The sequence below is a fragment of the Hemicordylus capensis genome, chromosome 5 (genome assembly GCF_027244095.1).
Source record: "Hemicordylus capensis ecotype Gifberg chromosome 5, rHemCap1.1.pri, whole genome shotgun sequence".
Lineage (NCBI taxonomy): Eukaryota > Metazoa > Chordata > Lepidosauria > Squamata > Cordylidae > Hemicordylus > Hemicordylus capensis.
Genome location: NC_069661.1, coordinates 47305305 through 47325172, shown reverse-complemented (window position 1 = coordinate 47325172; position 19868 = coordinate 47305305). Strand labels below are relative to the sequence as shown.

The 19868-nt window shown below is 42.8% G+C and overlaps 1 protein-coding gene across 10 annotated transcripts in view; it reads left to right on the top strand.

Moving 5' to 3' along the window:
- Positions 1-19868, top strand: part of ANKRD50 (ankyrin repeat domain containing 50) — a 210816-nt gene that overhangs the window by 38632 nt on the left and 152316 nt on the right. For 9 of the 10 annotated variants that reach the window (XR_008308336.1, XR_008308334.1, XR_008308335.1 and 6 more), the window contains exon 3: positions 3026-3255. The exons of the other annotated variant lie outside the window; for it this stretch is intronic. Coding sequence is in view for 3 of the 9 variants with exons in the window: in XM_053254815.1 (XP_053110790.1) it covers positions 3026-3255 (230 nt within the window). In the remaining 6 variants the exon portion in view is untranslated. The remainder of the gene's footprint in view (positions 1-3025; positions 3256-19868) is intronic. 10 annotated transcript variants of the gene reach the window in all.

Genomic DNA, 19868 nt, shown 5'->3' with positions numbered 1-19868 from the left:
GGGGCACCTTTTAAAACTGATAATTCTCTTGCATTAGCAGAGGGATAGGAATTGTTCTTTTTCATCCCAGCATAGTGTCATTTCCAGTGACTGTTCACTGGTATCTCCCTTGTGTCTTTTCTTTATTAATTAATTGTTAGCCTCTTAGGGATAAGGAGCCATCTTTTCATTTCTTTTGCTATTTAAACTACTTTGAGAACTCGTTTGAAAAGCAGCAAATATGAGTTCTTAATCATTTTAGTTACACTTCCTTATTCTGAGCTCCCTGCCCATGGAATTGTGAGCTCAACCGTTGGAGAGAACATTGATGTTCAGAGTTGCTTCTGATAAAAGACTGCAGTCCTGTTCATACAATACATTGCACATGTGCACAGGCATCTGTAAACATATACATGTTTTTGTGTGAATTATTGTACACATGTTTATTTTAAAAGTAATTCTGGCTGGGTAACATATGAATAAGGGATCCATCTTTTTTTATTATTTCTCTGCGTAAACCACCCTGAGCCATTTTTGGAAGGGCAGCATAGAAATCGACTGACTGACTGACTATACTTGTATCCAGATCCATATATGTGTACACAGATGTGCATTCAACATAATGTTTGAATAGGACTTCTGTGTTTACTGCTTCAGGGTTAATGGCTCTGATGTTGCACTCAGAAGGTAAGTGTTGACCCCAAATAACTTTCTCCCATGAAGCTAATCAGCTGGGGTGGCAAGTCTCCACCCAAGTTTCTGTTTGGTTCTGCTCGATAACTGATGCATTCATGAAACTAATGTGTGTAAGGGAGGGATGACATGCTGCCTTGGGAGCATCTCTTCCTATTATTTATTTATTTAGCATATTTCTGTATCACCCAAAATGCAAGTTCTCTGGGCGGTTTACAGGACAATAAAAACAACCAATAAAAAGACTAACATATTTCAACAATTAAAATTTAAAAAGTTAAAAATATTAAAACACAATTAAAACAATATCTAATTAAAAGCCTGGGTGAACAAATATGTCTTGACTACCCTTTTAAAAGTCGTAAGAGATGGGGAGGCTCTTTTCAGCAGGAAGTGTGTTCCAAAGCCTCAGGGCAGCAATGGAGAAGGCCCATCCCTCAGTAGCCACTAGACGAACATCTCCTGATAATCTCAATGGGTGGTGTGGTTCATAGCGAAGAAGACGTTCTCTTAAATACTCAGGGCCCAAACTGTTTAGGGCTTTATAGGTTATAACCAAGACCTTGTATTTTGCCTGGAAACTTATTGGCAGCCAGTATAGATCTTTTAAGATAGGAGTGATGTGGTCTCTCCAAGATGACCTAAAGACCAATCTGGCTGCTGCATTCTGGACTAACTGCAGTTTCTGGACTATGTACAAAGGCAGCCCCACATAGAGCGCATTGCACTAGTCAAGTCTGGAGGTGACCAGCAGATGTACTGCTGTTCTGAGGTCTATTGCCATTGCTTTCTTCTGGGGCTAATGATGTCACGGGTTGCATGCTCTGCAACACTTGTTAACAATACTCAGGATAATCACTTCTCCTGTGATGAAAGAGAGGTGAATAAAAAGCCCCTGATCTTACCAAGAACTCTTGACTCTTTCATGTTGCTTTGGTTAACTTCTTGTGGGACTGAAGAGAATGAAATAAATTGAGGGTTTGATATTTCAGGATAATGGCTCATGTGCACAGATGCTTACTTGAAGGTTTTCCAATCATGGATTATTTCAGAACTAGTTTAACCCATGCAGAGCATCTGCGCACAAGTACTTGATTGCTCCCCTCACCCCCTGCTACAGCCCCCCTCACCTCAGAGATCTTTGCACACTCACCCAAGCCCTGCTCCTGCTCCTTCCCACAGGAGCAGCAGCGGTTGACCGGGCCCTTCCTCAGTGCTGCCACCGCCATGGCTGCTCATTCTCCTCAGGCCTTATCTTCCTGCCTCCCTCCGCCAATGGCCTCAGTAGCTCCAGACAGCAGCAGTGGTTGACTGGGCCCTTCCTTGCTTCTGCCATCACCATGGCCACTCGTTCCTCTCAGGCCGCTGACAGGCATGGGCCCATCCCTCGCCCTTCCTTCTTTCTCTCTTCCTCTCCCTTCTTTTTCTCCCTCCCTTTCTGAATTAACAGATCTTGTTCATTTTGTTTCCTCATTTAATTCCTACAATGGCACCCTCCTTATCCTGAAGAGGCTCATTCCTCCCTCATGACCCCTCTCTTCATAGACCCCTCCCCCCCTCTCTCTCTCTCTCTCACACACACACACACACACACACACACACACACACACACACACACACACACACTCTCACTCTCACTCTCACTCTCACTCTCACTCTCTCTCTCTCTCTCTCTCTCTCTCTCCTCTCAAATCAAGAACATCTTCTGACCAGTAACAGTTGCATTCCAATTGACCTTAACGGTCAGAGGCTCCTCCTCCCTATCTGTATATGGAATCTCCACTGCCCAATCACCACAGTGCTTCTGCTCACAAACTCTCACGAGAGCTGCCACACACGGGATTAGCCACAGGGGTGTGTGTGTATATGTGTGTGTGTGTGTGTTTGGGCAAGATAGTCCTCCAGCTTCTACTGATTCTCTCCCCCTGCTGCATCCCCTTGAACCCTACACTATTCCAAGGGGCCCCTCAATTTTCAAGAGCAAATTTTTAGTGGACATAAGGGTGTACAGTGTTGAGAAAGGACAGAATTCTACTGATGTTTTTCTGGATCCAGTCTATTGTTTCTTGGTATGATGACTGCCTTATCAGCAAAGTGAAAAACACCCATTCAATTTTTATTAGCATATTCTTTCAGAAATCAGGAGAAAATCTTTTCATAAAAGTCCAGCGGGCTTCCTTGTAAGCAGAAACTTATCTCAAAATTCTGTTGTGTTTAGTAGCTAGCCATCTGACGCGAATTATTACATTAACCTGTATTCTAAATAGAATGTGTATGTATGTACATACACACACGCTTATTTATTATATGAATATTTATTTATTTATTTATTTTCCTTTTTGTTTTTTTACAGGTGCATTCTTCTTCCCCTTCTGGGAACCAAGCCCCCACAGCAAAGTCTCTTCCTGCTCGTAGATTCAGTAGATGAGGGTTGTAATACTGCAGAAAGTGACCAGACATCTACAGGCTTATCTGGAACTATAGCTGAACTTCTAGCTAGTCATTATGAGTTTTTTCCTCCATGGTTGCTGCTCCTGTGCTCTGCCCGGAAGCAGAGCAAAGCTGTTACAAAAATGTTTACTGGTGAGTACAAATCACAGCAAAGTTTTAGTCACTCATTCACTGGGTGGTTGGGGAATAATATGGGGCCAGAGCTCCATGCAAAAGGTCCCAGATTTAATCCCTAGCATCTCCAGGTAGGGCTGGGAGATATTCCTGCCTGAAATCTTGGAGCCACTGCCAGTCTGTGTGAACAATACTGAGCTAGTTGAATCAGTGGTCTGACTCTGTATAAGGCAGCTTCCTGTGTTAAGATTTGAACATGAGCATTCCTCCTGGGCATTTGTGAAAAGTGAGAGAAAAGTAAAACTTCATTAACTCTTTTTGTTTTCCTATTACCTTTAGGGAAAAGAATGTACCATTGTGAATGATACATTCACAATTGTGTTATTGGAGGGGTTGGGGGCACTGTTCCTTGTAACGGGCATTTCCAGATGTTGTTGACACAACTCCCATAATCTTCAGCTGCAGTGGCTTTATGACAAATGCCATTGCAGCTGAGGATTATGGGAGTTGTAGTCAACATAATCTGGGAGTCCTTGTTACAGGGAACACTGGTTGGGCAAGGCTGTAGTTCCATATTAAGGATACTGGTGTATTATGTGGGATTTAATGTGCTGCCCTTTATCGTGATTTTGAAAGGGTATATATGACATGTATATAGTGGATAATGGAACTCTCTATGCTCTCTCTCTATGTGCCTTTCCCAACATAATCGGAGACCATCCCTTACTCTAGGATTGTTTCCTCTATGTCCAAAATCGACAGGAAGTTGAACAACTAGAATTTTGTTGATGAGTCAGTGATCCCCAGCTCTCCAGTTCCTTTTCCTGTAGTGCATTTTTTAAAAAATCCAGTAATTCTGCTTCCCTACTAGCATTCTTCGTAAAAAACAAAAAACAACAGTCCAGTAATTTTAGCCTCCCTTGTTAAGAATCTAGAGCCATCAGCTTTGTATTGTGTGTGCGGAGGTTACATTTTGCAAGCTCATTTCATGGGTGTAGTTGTATTTGTTCCTGGGAGTATACTGTTGGCAAAGACCATCAGGAATCTTCTACAACTTGTTGATCCAGTCTTTGCTGAATTGTGAGATCATTTCATCACTCTGCTGCTATTGTTCCTGGGATTTTTCTTAAATGTAGAGAAACAGAAGCTGAATTCCTGACCTGCATGTAAAACCTGCCTGTATTAAAAGCGAGGTTTGGAATAAAAATGCAGTAATACAAAAGTAGGGTTGCCAACTCTGATGGAAGCTGTTCTTGGGGGCTCGCCCCAACCCTCACCCACAACGTATGTCCCAGTAATTTTCACAACATCAAACCATTAAGAACTTCCCACAAGTACAGCCATCCCTCGCCATCCGTGAGGGTTCAGTTCCAGGAAAACCTCACAGTTGGCGAATTTGCGGTTGAAGAACCATTGAAATCAATGGCAACAGGGGTTGGGGGAATCGTGGTCTTGGAAGGATGGTAAAATACATTGAAAAATAGAGGGGAATCCCTCCAAATCACAGGAGTCAGTAAGAGGAATGAAGGGGACCCCCCAAAATTGTGTAACCCCACCCCCACAATGCAAAAAAAATCTCACCAAACCATGGATACTCAGGTCGCGGTTGGCGGGACCTGCCTCAATTTCCCAGTTGCGGATACTCAAAACAGTGATTGGGAAACCTGCAGTTGGTGAGGGATGAACTGTACTTCATTCCCCCCCCCCAAAAAAATTTTATTTTACTGGCCAACCTCCTAATGGTGTGCTTGCACAAAGATGTTGTATAGGCAAGTTCTGCTGCATCAGGAGTTTCCGTTGCTAGTGTTGCACTAGCATAATGCTGTTGTGCTGGCTTAAGGGTGGAGCACAAGGATGTTTCACAAAGAAATAGTTTACAGGGCTCACATGTAGTCTCCTTTTCAATTGCAAAGGAGACAATTCATGCTTGCTACCACAAGACCAGCTCTCCTCTGCATAAGTACAACTTTGTTCTTTGCACAAGTGCTCCATTAGTTAGGATGTCAAGCTCTACCTCTTGTTTCAAGTATTGTGACCCACACCCACTCAACCCAAATCTCTGCCCTAGATGTGATGGGTTAAAAATAGGAATGCATGAATTATGCCTTTGGGGAACATGCTTAAATGCCCTACAGCTTTCTACATAGTCCGCCCAATCGTATTCGGCTCACCTAATATTTGCTATAGTTCCTTGACTCAGGGTGAATTGTATAAATTGAGGCAAATTAAATTGCCAAGAAAAAACCAATTAAGTCACATTTCCATTGGTGTGCTTCCAAAAACAATGTTGCATGCTAATTTGTTTAATCTAAATACTAATTTAGAAGTAATGTTAATTTGTTGCTTTTTAAAAGGATATGCACTGCATATTTTCATAAGCTCAGGATCTTTTGTTCATAGGACAGACAGCAGCCATGAGAGTTTTCTCCAGTGCTTAAGCATGGGAATGAGTCTACCCTGATGCACACTGAGCAATCTTGTCTTCTGTCCTTCCAGTGTTGCCGTGTTTTGTCACACACACACACACACACACACACACACACTTCATTACTCTCCTGCCTTGCCCCAGCCCAGAAACACAAAGTTGCTGACTGTCCAGAAGTCTTCCACATTCCTGTCAGTGTGCACAAGTGTCTTTTTTGTTTAGAGACAATTGTACTTTCTAGAAGCGAGGACTCTTAGTTGGTCACTGGGCAGGCAGAACAGTTTATATTCATGAGAAGAAAATCAAATGTCCTTGTTTGTTTACAGGGAGCAAATATTCATAATTTGAGAAGTGAGGGAATTACAGAGCTCAGGTAGTTAAAGAGCATACAAATATGTATTTCAGCTCTGACATGGAATGTGTATATTTTGTCCTGTCCAGATGAAGGTGGAGGTCATAGCTAAGCAATATGTTTTGTGTATCTGAGCGCCTAGAAAGCGTTGTCAGTCAGAGTAGACAAAATTGGATTAGCTGGGCCAGTCGTCTGATTCAACATATGTTTCTTTGGCTCTGCATTTATTTGGATATGCATTCCCAAGGGCTAACGTAAAGTGAGAATTCATCTCCTGACATTGTCACTTCCTGCCTTTTGGTTTAATGCCAGAAATGCAGAGGTTCCAAACAAGAATTACATACTGTGGATTTGTACATACCTTGTTACTTGCAGGGGACCTTCCAGCCCACCGCTTGTTTTTGTCTGTATTATAGCAAACCAATATAATGTCCCAAATGCTGGGTAGCATTACCGTAGGCAGGAGGAGGAAGGGCTGTGAATTCACAGGGAGCCCTCACCGTCCCTATGGCAAAGGCCTTTTGCTCAGCTGAGCAGGCATGGAAGGCGAGGGTGAGCATTTTCTGCTCCTCTCCCCTCATTGCAAAAGACCTTTCCACTTGCTGGAATATGGTCCTGAGGGTCGTGTGACCCTCAGGAACATATTCCTGCAAGCAGAAAGGCCTTTTGCAGTGAAGACAGAGAAGCAAAAATAGCTTCCCCCTCTGCACCTGCTCATCTAAGCAGAAAGCATTTAGCACTTAGCAATAGCACTTACATTTATATACCGCTTTATAGCCGAAGCTCTCTAAGCGGTTTACAATGATTTAGCATATTGCCCCCAACATTCTGGGTACTCATTTTACGAACCTCTGAAGGATGGAAGGCTGAGTCAACCTTGAGCCCCTGGTCAGGATCGAACTTGTAACCTTCTGGTTACAGGGCGGCAGTTTTACCACTGCGCCACCAGGGATGGTGAGGGCTCCCTGTGAATTCACAGCCCTTCCTCTGTAGCATCTGGGCCAATGTCCCAACGCTTAGGCAGTGCTTTGTGTTGATGGCAAGAAACTTAAAAAACTTGGGGTCCAATGAAATGGGATTCCTGCCCAGCTCTCTGTATACAATTTCATTACTGAATTGCTAACATTAAACTAGCCTATAGGGCAGTGATAATCGAGGAAAATTCTGACACATCTGTTGTAGTAGTATGTATGGATTAACAGCTGGTTATGATGGATTTTATCATGGCCTGGACTCCAAGAGACTAAATGCCTGCATGTACCCTGAAGTGGCTGTTCAGAAGGGTGCTGTGAGAGTGCCCAAGATTCAGGATGAAGACACTTTTTTACATGTGATGTTAAAAGGTAGCTGTATTTCAAATGGTCTGATTGATTGATTAAGTGCCATCAACTCGGTGTCGACTCCTAATGACCATGTAGATTTATTCTCTCGAGCCATACTTAAGTCCTGTTGATTGGTCTGTACTTTACTCTCCACTAAACATCAGGAGATTTATATTGCTCTGTTTTCCCATTTGTTGGGAAATTAATTTACTGTACTACTTGTACAATAATTTAAGTATGAGAATAGATATTTGGCAGCTGTAACCTAGTAGTATAATTTTGTCTAAATAATGATTAGGTACAAAGCATGTTCCTTGAAATAAACACGTTAATGCATTTTGAATTAGATTGTTGGCCTTTATAACAATTGCACATTTTCAGGAAGGTATTAAAATACCACCTGTGCCCTAAAGCAATATGTGTTTGTGTCTAAAATACCTGAAGCTATTAATTTATCACAGTATAGTTTCTTGCCAAGTGTAAAGTTTCTCAGAGAGAGTTATTTTTAGATGTTCATCCTCACTTTTAGAAGTACTTCTGTAATTTAAATTTCCTGTTGATGATTTGAAAAACAAATCTAGATTTAATAATGCTAGGCTAACACTATCCAAAGCTTTTTGTATCCTGGAGCTTGAATAAAGTATTCATTGCTCTCACCCAGCCACCTTTCGAACACCTATCTTCCATTAGCCTGAAACTTCTCTCCTACAAAGTCCTGTTCCTAGTAGCTATTATCTCCACCCGCAGGGTTTTGGAAGTTTCTGTCCACCCGCAAAGAACTGTGCCAGACGCTGTCATTCTCCGATTGGACCCTACCTTCCTACCCAACATCAACTCAACTTTCCACTGATCGCAAGATGTCATTTTCTCCTCCTATTGCCCGGCTCCAGTACACCGAAGAGGAACAATGTGGCATACACTTGACGTTTGCATGGCCTTTGTACATATCTCAAACACACGACAGAATTCCCCAAATCAGACATGCTGTTCACCTGTTTTCAGGGCCTCAGGTGCTGCTGCACATAGTCTTGCTTCTGGATTGCCAAATAGTGGAATGGCTAGGAGTGCCCTTGCATAGCTCTGACTGGTGTACCAGCTGCACATTTTCCTAGAAAAGCTTATTTGGTCACTGTCACACATCTTGGTCACATCCAGATTAGATTACTATGACACACTTTCTGTGGGGGTGGTTCAGAAACTTCAGCTGGTGCAAAATGTGGCAGTCAGAATATTGTCTGGGGCTTGTCTCTTGAAGCATATTACTCCAGTTTTTTCCAATCCATACTGGATCACTTCCAGGCACAATTCAAAGTTTTGGTCATTACCTCTGTGAAGTCTTAAACAGTATGAGACTAGGATATTTAACAAACTGCCTTCTCCCATATGCGCCTGTCTGTCCAGTGAGTTCTTTGTTGAGGCCTTGCTCTGTGTCCAATTGTCATGGAAGGTTGTTTGGCTGGGATATGAGACAGGGCCTCCTCAGTTGTGGTGCCTAGGCTGTCGAACTCTCCCCCCCCCATAAGACCGATTGAGCCCCTCATTATTTTTAACCTTCAAATACATTTTATTTAATCAACCTTGGGTTTTATCTGAGCATTCTGTTCTTCTGTTGGCTGTTCTTGTTCTAATTGACTTTAGGTTTTTGTTTTACTTTCTAAATAAATAAATAAAAGGGTGTTATGTAAACAAATCATTACTGAGCATTGTTTGCAGACTCTCTTGGGTCATTCACAAGTCCCCATGGAACTGTGGTTTCCACCCATCAGAGATAACTGCCATTGTTTACATGCTCCCTTACCTTGAGGTAAATAGCAAAGCAGCTCAAGAGCCTTTGATTGTTTCCAAGTTGATCTCTTTGCTTTGAACTGTTAGAGCTCCAGGATGGTGTCTGCATCCCCTAATCAAGCTAGGCTGAACTGAAGTGAGTTCAGAGGCTGTTATCTGGAGACCAGATCTTATGTAAACAAGCCTGAAGCAGAAAGAAAAGGGCTGAAGGGCAAAGAATGTTGCTAAAAGGCAAACTTTCAGGTTTGAAAGACAGGAGGAGTGGTATTTCAGGGTCTTAATCCTATGTTGTTCTGTTTTCATTCCTTTTGGAGGAGAAAGTAGAAGGGAGTTTATACAGATCACACCAAGGTTGCAGTGTGTTCATATAAAGAGAGATTGGCCATTCAGTGATTCTGTGAAAATTAATGCATTTGGGGACCAAAAATGGAAATGTTCTTTTATTGGCAATGAATGATAGAGGGATTCTGGTTACTTTTGAGGTGACTGAGCCACCCATATGAAACAGCCAGAAAGAAGCACAATGTGATTATAGGTTTTCTCTGGAGCCTCGGGTAGGGTGTGACGAAACTGGGGTTACTCTATGCTTTCATGGGATCTACCTTCAATAGAGAGATTGTTCTGATCCCAGTCTAGGAGCACACCGTTCCTTTGACGTAGGCTGCCACCAACTGAAGACTGATCTAAAGCCACTGGCCAGGCTTAGACATGGCTTCAGCAACCTAGAACTGTCTGGCTTGGGACCTGCAGGCACTGTACACAACCCAGGTCTAAGCAACAATATCTCTGACAGCTTTTAAAAAGTCTTTAAAGATGCATCTGTTCACCCAGGCTTTGAATTAATATTGTTTCTATGGTTTTTAATGTTTTAAAATAGTCTTTTAAAAATTTTAAATTGTTGTAATGTGTTACATTTTTCATTAATATCTTAACTAACATTTTACTTTGTTTTTATTCTGTTGTAAACCACTCAGAGGCATAAGTTTTGGGTGGTATAAAAATGTTTTAATAAATAAAAAATAAATAAACATACTATTTGGAAACCAACTCAACAGAGTAAGAATGACCTTACAAGGCACATGGGGAAGAGTTTTGCAAGTAACCCTCCAGAACCTTTTAAATCAGACTGAAGCCACTTCTAAGTATATGAACTTTTAACAAGGGTTGCACACAGAATAAGGAATAGGGGAAAATGGAGGAGTCTGGAACTGAAGAAAGGCACATGGGAATTCAAAAGAATATACAAAAACCTTAACTAACTAGCACTGAGTTTTATCTTCGTCTAGCAGTAGACTGGCCCTTGGCTGAGAGTGTGTTAAATATCTATAACTCCTCACCTGGAACATCCATTAGCAGATGGGAAGTGGTGAACACTGGCCAGTCCTTTGCCCTCTATTTTATAGCCATTATGGAGGGGGAAGGCTGTCCTTCTCTTTCCAGGATAGACAGCTCTTGGATCCAATGAGAAAGCTTTGTGCATCTCTGATGTCATGCTGGTTTGGGGCCAGTTTGGGATTTGAGAGCCAGCGTGGTGTAGTGGTTAGAGTGCTGGACTAGGACCGGAGAGACCCGAGTTCAAATCCCCATTCAGCCATAATACTTGCTGAGTTAATCTGGGCCAGTCACTTCTCTACCAGCCTAACTTACTTCACAGGGTTGTTGTGAGGAGAAACTTAAGTATGTAGTTCACCGCTGTGGGCTCCTTGGAGGAAGAGTGGGATATAAAATGTTAATAATAATAATAATAATAATAATAATTATTATTATTATTATTATTATTCCTCCAAACTGGAAGTGGTTCCTCCTTAATGGGCCTAAACATACATGTCTAAAGGTGAGTCCAGTTTGAGCAGGTTACCTATTGTGAAAAAGGGCTTAGGCTTGTAGCTTGATGGCCCTGTGCCCTCAATAACAAAAGTAAGAAACTGTCCCCATTTAGTAACAAAAGGGAAGAATGTCCCCCATTCAGAGAGCTCACTCAGAGCACTTCCACTCTGAGTGTATGTGTAAGACATTATTGAGCTAAGATGAAGATCTGTGTCTCCTCACAGGGATAGGAGAGTAGCAACACTACTACTATTACTTTGGCAAAGCCATCTTTGAAATACTAGCTGACATTCAGATGAATGCTGCCCTAAAGCAACGAACAAGATTGTGCACACTGAAGAAGGTTGTGGAGCAGCATGAAGTGGTGGGGATCTTGCGCTCTGGTGCACTTGCACATCCATTATTCCTTGCAATACGTTCAGACCAAGGAAGAGGTTTCTCAGCAGGTGAAATGTCACAGGTTGTGCAAGTGCAACACTAGTCTGAACACTAGGTTGGGATGCAAGAGTCTGACTTAGTGTATCTAGCTTTCAAAACTTCCTTGATCTAGTGCAGCATTAGACTGGCTATCAGCCACTGTGTTCAGTTCAGTCATGTACAAGGTGAAGGAATTCTAATGGGTCCCAATGCAAAGAAATAGAATTATTTCAGAAAGTTCTTGACTGACATGAAACCTAGTCCTGTGCTGTGTATCCAGAAGTTTATTCCCAGGTCAATGCACATAGGATTTTGGTCTTGGTTCAGTTATCTGACACCATTTGATTTGCAGGAAAAACTTGTCCCATTTTTAGCCCTAGAAACATTTTAGAAGGTAAGCCTGCAGGTCAGTCCATCATCTCTTTTAAGAGTATGCAACAATCAGGTGGTATTATGTGCTCGATTAACAATAAATATTATCAGGTTAGACAAGGAAGGTAGGAGGGACATAGTCTGTGTTTGCTCTGCAAATGTAATATTTCTGTTGAGCATAAATGTTTTTTTCCGTAGGAAGCGGGAGTGAACTTAACAAAAGTAGTAATTAAATAAAAATGAGAAAAATACAATAAAATATTTATGTTCAGGAGCACTATACACATTTTTTCACTTTACATTTTAACTAAAGAGAGAAGTGGGTCAAGCTTAGTGGTCAAGCTCAAATTAAATCTCTGTTTGTCTACATGAAAGTCAGAACATAAGACTCTCCAGCCAGCTTCATTGTTGGTTTCAAACAATAGCGGGAGATAAGCAGTTAAATTAGAAGCTCAAATTAAGAAAACCAAGGCAAAAAAGTGTAGGTGGCAGCATTGTCTGAAGAGCAATATATCTAATCTGCTCTGAAAAGAAAACAAATTAAACTTGCAGATGTAGGCAAATAGTTTTTTGGTTGTTTTTTTGCTGCAATAAACAGGGTGACTACAAAAGCCTAGAAGAGATTTTTCCAAGTTAAAACCCTCCATTAAAAAAGGCAAAAACCTTGCAATTCAATTATGACAATGACTGGCGCTCTGAAAATGGCATTATGGCTTAAAGTGCTAAGGATTATTCTGACTGTAACATTAAAACAGCACCATTTTCTCACTAATGTGTATCTAATCTAACTGGCACATCTCCAGAGCTGAAGAGTGAGTTTTAGTTTCTCACCAGTGGAATGTTTTAAGGGCAAAGCCTACCCCCCCCCATTCCTTGTCTCTACTTTGGAATGATGAAGTACTGACATGTGACTCAAGTACTGATATTTAATGTTTTTATAGGGTTCATAGAACCAGCATCCTGCATTCAGTCATATTGGCCCACTTTGAATCACAGTTGTCAAAAGGCAATGGACACTTACTGCACCATACCCTCCTTACAGATTCCTCCAGCATATCACTCTGTAGTTCTAAGCCAAGTTTTGGGTCACTTGCAAAGAAAGCAGAATCCTTTTCTTTTGTTTTGTTTTTGTTCTTGGCTTTGGCATCAAGTATTTGTGTACTAGTGCAGGGATTCTCAATCCTGGGTCCTCAGATATTGTTGAACTACAACTCCCATTACCTCCAGCTCCAAAGACCATAGTGGCTGAGCATGATGGGAGTTTGTAGTCTGACAGCATGGGAACCCAAGATTAGTCCCCAGATGTTGGACCTTCATGGGTCACTGTGTGAAATACGATGCTGGACTAGATAGGCCCTGGGCCTGATCCAGCAGGGCTGCACTTATGTCCTTATTTTCATTTTCTGTGGGAGAAGGCCATAAAATATATATTGGATTCTTGGGCCTGTTGAGAGCCCTTGGATGGGGAGAAGTTCCTTCCATAAGCTAAAATGCACACACCTGCTTCTGCCTCTGGATTCAAGGACTGATGTGCAAAAGATGTGACGTTTATGTTCCATTAGCTCTTCTTACATTTTTCGTTCTTCTCTCTCTTCTTTTCGTACTAAGCTGTCCTGAACTAGTAATTCAAGTTCACTGCTGTTACTGCCTCCAAGTCATTCACATCTTGATTCTCCTTCAGCTTTTGTTTACTTCCTTGAACATTTTGAAAGCTGCTCTTGAACAGCTGGATGAAGATTCCAAGGCACAGTTTGGTCATTCTTGACACACACTTGCATTTCCATTTTTCCTGCTATATTACCCTTAGCATGCTTGGACTTAATTAATATTTCAGTACAGTTTGTTGTGAAAGTTTAGTGAATATCTTTGTGTCCCGTCCCCGTCCCCCCCAAGCACCTTATACTGAAAGCTCAAAATCTTATGGGGGGAAATCTGATTATTTACCAACTGTCTGTCCTTTCATTTGACTCAGTATCACTGCTCCGATGATTGTCTGTGCACCTCCCGCTGGAAGTGTTGCACAGCACAGATTCAGCAAAGTTCTTCTAGAATATGTGGGTTGCAGGTACATATAAATGAAATATGAAAAATTTCCAGGAAAGATTAAAATTGGTTATTTCAATAACTGCTCTCTCCCTCATTACCACTAAATTCCACAAACTAATTGAGCTCTCCTTTGAGGACCTTGGATTTCTCCTGTTGGTCATCTGTTACAAATGATCACTAGATTGTATCTGAAGTAGCACAAGCACAATGGCATGCAAACAAGCATCCTTGCTAAGCAGGAAGGGACAGTCTGTTGCCCTCTCTTCCCTGATGTATCTGGTTGGCCACTGTGTGAAGCAAGATGCTGGGCTAGATAAGCCCTTGGTCTGATCCATCAGGGCTTTTCTTACATTCTTGTGTAACTGAGCAAAAGAGGTAGAGAGAGAGAGACTCATATGTAGTAGAGAGATTGCAACGGCCCCTATCCACCCCAAGCGATTGATTGATCATTTCCCTGTGGTGGTGGTTGGTATCTAGTGTGTGTGTGTGGTGGTGGGGACACGGCATCTTCTTCTTCTTCTTTCTTCTTTCTATGTAAATCGCTTTAAGAACTTTGTTGTTGAAAGCAATAGGTTGAAAAGTGGGAATTCTGATGTCAGATCCCACTTTCACAGCCCTAGTTCAAATGTTACCAAGCCATAAAGTTAATAGTAAATCTGGAGCTAAACAAGTTTTGTATAGTAGATAAAGAACCACCATGTCTCCTAATTCGGCATATGCAAGGGGGCTTTGGGCTTGTGTTTTTCAAACGACCCAAATATCCTTTCAGAGTAACATGTTGCAGAGGTCTTTCTGAAAGAGGAAATCAGCAGCTGACATTCTAATGATGAACTTGTCCAGTGAACAGAATCGTGCAGTGCAATATCACACAGCTGTGCTAAATCATGGGGCTCTTTGGAATTGCACTCTTCCCTGCAAAATATATGAGGCATGGCACAGTGTGCACGTTGTTGCACACAGCACAAGCATGGTTGCACTAGCACAACATCAGTCTGGAATGCAAGTGTCAGGCTTGGCTCAACTAGCTACTGCAATGTCCTTGCACTAGCTCTGTGTTAGGATGTCATCCAAAAATCCTATTGGTCCTGCCCCAAGTTAAAGTGACTCTTTGAATTCCAGCCATTATAATAGAGATGAACTAATAAAATGTGTGCTTATTGAATTTGTATGCATTTAAAACATTTCACTAACTAGAACAGTGGTCTTCACTCTTTTTCAAGCAGGAGCCACTTTTGCAAAGACCTTCAACATGAGATCCATTTTCCCACTCTGTGTACCAGCCGCAGTGGGAGGCACTCTGCTTTCTGTACCTCACGGCGCACTGGTGGGGGCAGGACAGGGAGGGGACATCTGCTGCTGATGGCATAGCCAGCCCCTCCCATGTAGCAAAACAAGGTGAGCTGTGCTGCATGTGGAGGTCCTGGACACTAACCACATGGCAGATGAGATGTCGGTGGCCATGGACCACTAGGTGGAAGGATGGCTGTCTGGATATCCAAACCTTTGCCACGGGTCCATGGTCACCGACAGTGTTGCCAACATAACTAGGGCAGCCGAGCAGGGTTATTTTGGGCCCATCCATTATGTGGTGCACACTCTGAAACAGGCTGTGCAGGATGTGCCTGGTGCAGCTCTTGCTGTCATGGCTGCTCTTGTGGAGAAATGCCACAAGATATCAACTTACTTCCACTTAAGTGAAAAGGTTAGACGTTTGCTCAAGGAGAGGCAGCTTGAACTCTGCCTGTCTGAACACCTGATCCCTCAGGGTGTTCCGACCTGGTGGAACTCTGCCTTTCTCTTGCTCTGGTGCCTGCAGGAGCAAGAGGTGGCCATCCATGCCCTGGCAAGGAGGTGGAGCTTGGAAGTGTGCAACCTATCCAGACAGGACTGTGCTCTCATTCCTGAGGTTGTCTTGACTCGAGCCATTCATTGTTGGCACAAACAGCTTGTGTGCCCAGAAAGCAATATTGAGCCATGCTTTACCACTTTGCTCCTTAAGAAGACGATGGGTGAGCTTCAGAACCACACTGACCACTGAGGAAGCAATTGCCTTGACAGGTTGGCTGAGGACTGGAGTGGTGGATTGACTCAGGACACCCTTGGGTGCATCGGCAGCGCATGTTTTGTCCTGCCTATGTGACGCAAGGATGAAGGGCAAAGCTGTCGCCCTGCCCAGCTGCCCAGATTTATTTATTTATTTTTATATTTTCTATCCCGCTCTTCCTCCAAGGAGCCCAGAGCGGTGTACTACATACTTCTACAGACCCAATGTTGAGAACCCCTGCTCTAGCGTTACCACTGCTTCCCGGTCCAGCAGCATGGTGTCTCTGGCAGGTCCAAGGGAGTCGGAGGTTCCTCCTGTGCCTTCGACCCGGTGGTTCACAGAGGGGTTCCTTGTCACCTTGCCTGGAGGACAGGAGCAGCCCACCAAGAAACGGGCAAGCGGGTTACTTAATTTTTTTTATAACCTTTCCTCAAAGCCTCCATTTCATCCTATGGTGGTTTTGGAGAAAGATTAAAACACTTTTTAAAATTGCCTGCTCGCCCATTTCTTTTGTGGGTTGGGTGGTAGATAGCACCCATCATGCCCTATCACTCAACCCACTTTGGTGTCCCTAGAACCTAACCATGGGGAACAATGGGGTCATTTGAGTTCGCCATTGTTCCCTATGTCCAAATCACTTGAATAGTTGCAAGTTGATTCATCGAAACAGTCGGCAATGGCTGCTGTTTCAATAAATCGATTTGAGTATTTTATCATTTGAGCTCAAATTGAATCACCAAATCTGATTCGTGCACATCTCTACTACTGAGTCAGACCATTGGTCCATCTAGCTTGGTATTGTCTACACAGACTGGCAGTAGCTTCTCCAAGGCTGCAGGCAGGAGTCTCTTTCAGCCCTATCTTGGAGATGCCAGGGAGGAAACTTGGAACTTTCTGTATGCAGGCAAGCAGATGCTCTTCCCAGGTTGGTAAGCACAAAAAGTTATAAAGGAATTCCATTCCACTTGTATAGTAAGATATGAGTCAGCTACACACAAACCCTTCTTCCCTAAAATTTATATTCTCACCTATGCTATCAAATCTTATTGTACTGAAAGTTTGCTCTGTCTGGGTTCAGGCTGTTGTTTCTCTCCTGGCTTATTTAAGGGGAAGGGGCTTTGGGTTCTTTTTATTAACGTTCCACTGCTGAGAGATTAGTTCCTTATGAGTAGCTGTGCATAAAATGTTAATATAAATGCCTTATTCTACTTAGATCAGCTTAGATTGGCAATGTAAATTATTCATACTTAAAAGCACTGGCATACTGCTGCATCATTTAGATTATATATTTAAGAGGCATTGAGTGAAGGAGAAAATATAATGAAGCGCGGGTTGAAGTTTACCGTAGCATAAAGGATTAAGATGCAAACAGTAATTAAATAATATAATGAAATTTCAGTGTTTGGGGGGGGGGCATGGCGGGAGTGGGTAGCCAAGTCCATTACAGGAAAAACAAAAGGGCTTGAAGTGCCTTAAAATTGGATGTGTCCCCAAAAGCTTATGCCCCAACAGAATCCATATAGCCCAGATATTGCTCCAAATGACCAAAGACATAGGAAAATAGGAAGCTGGCATATACGGAGTCAGACCATTGGTCTATCTAGCTCAGTATTGTCTTCACTCAGACTGGTAGCGGCTTCTCCAAGGTTGAAGGCAAGAATCTCTCTCAGCCCCATCTTGGAGATGCCAGGGAGGGAACTTGGAACCTTCTGCTCTTCCCAGAGCGGCTCCATTCCCTGAGGGAAATATCTTACAGTGCTCACACTTCTAATCTCCCTTTCATATGCAACCAGGGTGGACCCTGCTTAGCTAAGTGGACAAGTCATGCTTGCTACCACAAGCCCAGTTCTCCTTTCCTAAGACCCCTGTGAAATGCTGGGAGCTATATTTGGAATGAATTTGTTTACAGAGCTGCAATTTAATAAATCAAGGAAATCCATTTTGGAGTTCCTATTGGGGAGACAATGATGTATTGTAGGAAAAAATCTGAACAATGCAGAAGCTGGGTCGTGGGATTGTAAGTTGTTGCCTGCTGCTCCTGACTTTGAGTTCAAGAATTCATGAGACAAGCTCTGCAATAGAACGAGCTTTCCCCTATTTTGATCTTTATTGTCAATGCGAACTGTGTGTATGATTGGCCAGGAAGCTTGCAGAATTTTGTTAAGGCCTATTCAGTGTTTGGATATATTTGATAAAGTTCATAAGCTCTTCTGATCCATGTAATTTTGTAGATGTTTGGCCTTGTATGAGTTCAAATGCATTCTTGACTATCAACTGACTTGGGTCACATAGTCTCCTCTGCCAAGTGAAAATAACTAGGTCATGGAGTAGGTGTGCCTGTGTGGGAGAGAGACTGAGGGCCAGCATGTGTGTATACAAAACAGTTTTCATTCCATCTCTTAAGCTGTATTTAAAGATGCATCAGATGGAGAGATTTTTGAGCCCTGGATGTGCTATATCAGAGAGTCACCAGCAAATTACATAGAGACTGTGCCAACCCCCATATTGCAGAGGTCCTCAAACTGTGGGTCAGTGGGAGGTCACCAACAGCTTTAAAGAGGATTGGTAGTCAGAAGGGACATCCCCTTGCTTACAGGGAAAACTTGGCTCGAACCCCCTTTCTTAACAGCATGCAAACGACTCTGTCATATTCCCCCATAGCCTTTTATTGGGGAGTAGGGAAGGTGCCTTTAGTCTGAGCCCCTTCTTGGGTGGTAGAGCATCTGCTTTGTTTGCAGAAGGTCCCAGGTTCAGTCCCCAGCATCTCCAGGTAGGACTGGGAGAGACTTTTGCCTGAAACGCTGGAGAGTTGCGGCCAGGCAGTGCAGACAATTCTGAGCTTAGGTGGTCTTACTCAACAACTTCCTATGTTCCTATGAGGGAGTTGTCAGGTGAAAGCGGCCCTATCCAACATCACAGAGGCATGGTGGCGGTCAGCAACAATAGGAGGTGGACAGAGACAGGCGCTGATGACCACATGGCTCCACCAACACACACATAGCCAAGGGCAGTCACAACAGTGGTGCTTCTTGGGCTGACAGACTGGAAAAGAGATTCCTCTTGAGTGACGAGCTCTAGTGAACCTCGCCTGAGAGAGAACTGTCTTGGCTCATCAGCCAAAGAAGCACCACTGCTGTGCCTGCCTTTGGCATTATGAGCGCTTCCCTTCATAGAGAAAGCACTGTACAAAAAGTGCTGGGAAGAACTACATTTCCCAGTGCTCCCTGCACCTTCCAAGGCATCACTGGGGTTTCCTTTGGCTACAGGTGCCTTTAATGGTGCTCCCTGGTGTTGTGCACAGGGCCACTCTGTGCAGAGGTAAGTGCTGGGAGTGATCACCAGAAGTGGGGCTAGGGCAGTGTGCAGAAGATTTGGCTTTGACACTTCGGAGCTAAATCTTTGTACTGGCCTACAATCCAGTATTCACTAGCATTTTTCAAGGATTAAGCTGTTATCATATGCTGGCTTCAGATGGGTTAAGCTGTTTTTATCTCTTCCATAAATAACTGTTCCAAAGAGACAGTGGTTGTTTGCTGTTCTAAACAGTCAAAAATGTATGTTTGAAGTTCTGTAGCCAATTCCATGAAAGCCATGTATGAAAAACCGTGAATTACGTGTGCTGTTACTTACTTGCATTTGGTTCACACATTCTTAAAATGTTGTCAGTAACCACAATACAGAGTAATTCAACAGATTATCTTGTTATAGATCCTTCAAGCTAAATGTTGGACTTATGATTTCATTCTTGGAGCTTTGAACACTAAAGAGTTTAGACGTGATAAATCTTCAGAAGACCCTCCTCCACTCATTGATTTATAGACAAATGCTGTTCTAAGCATGATTCTGCGTCTATATTTGCTGAAGTACTACTTCAGTTCTTTTTCCATTGCATAGTTATTAGGAATGTGCAAAGACACATTTTGATTTGGTGGCCACCTTGGGAATTTGGGGGCCCAATTCAATTTGTGGAGCCTTGATTCAGCCAAATTCAGATCTGTAGTCTTCCTCACGCTTGCCAGCACAGAATTGCTCTGAGGCAGT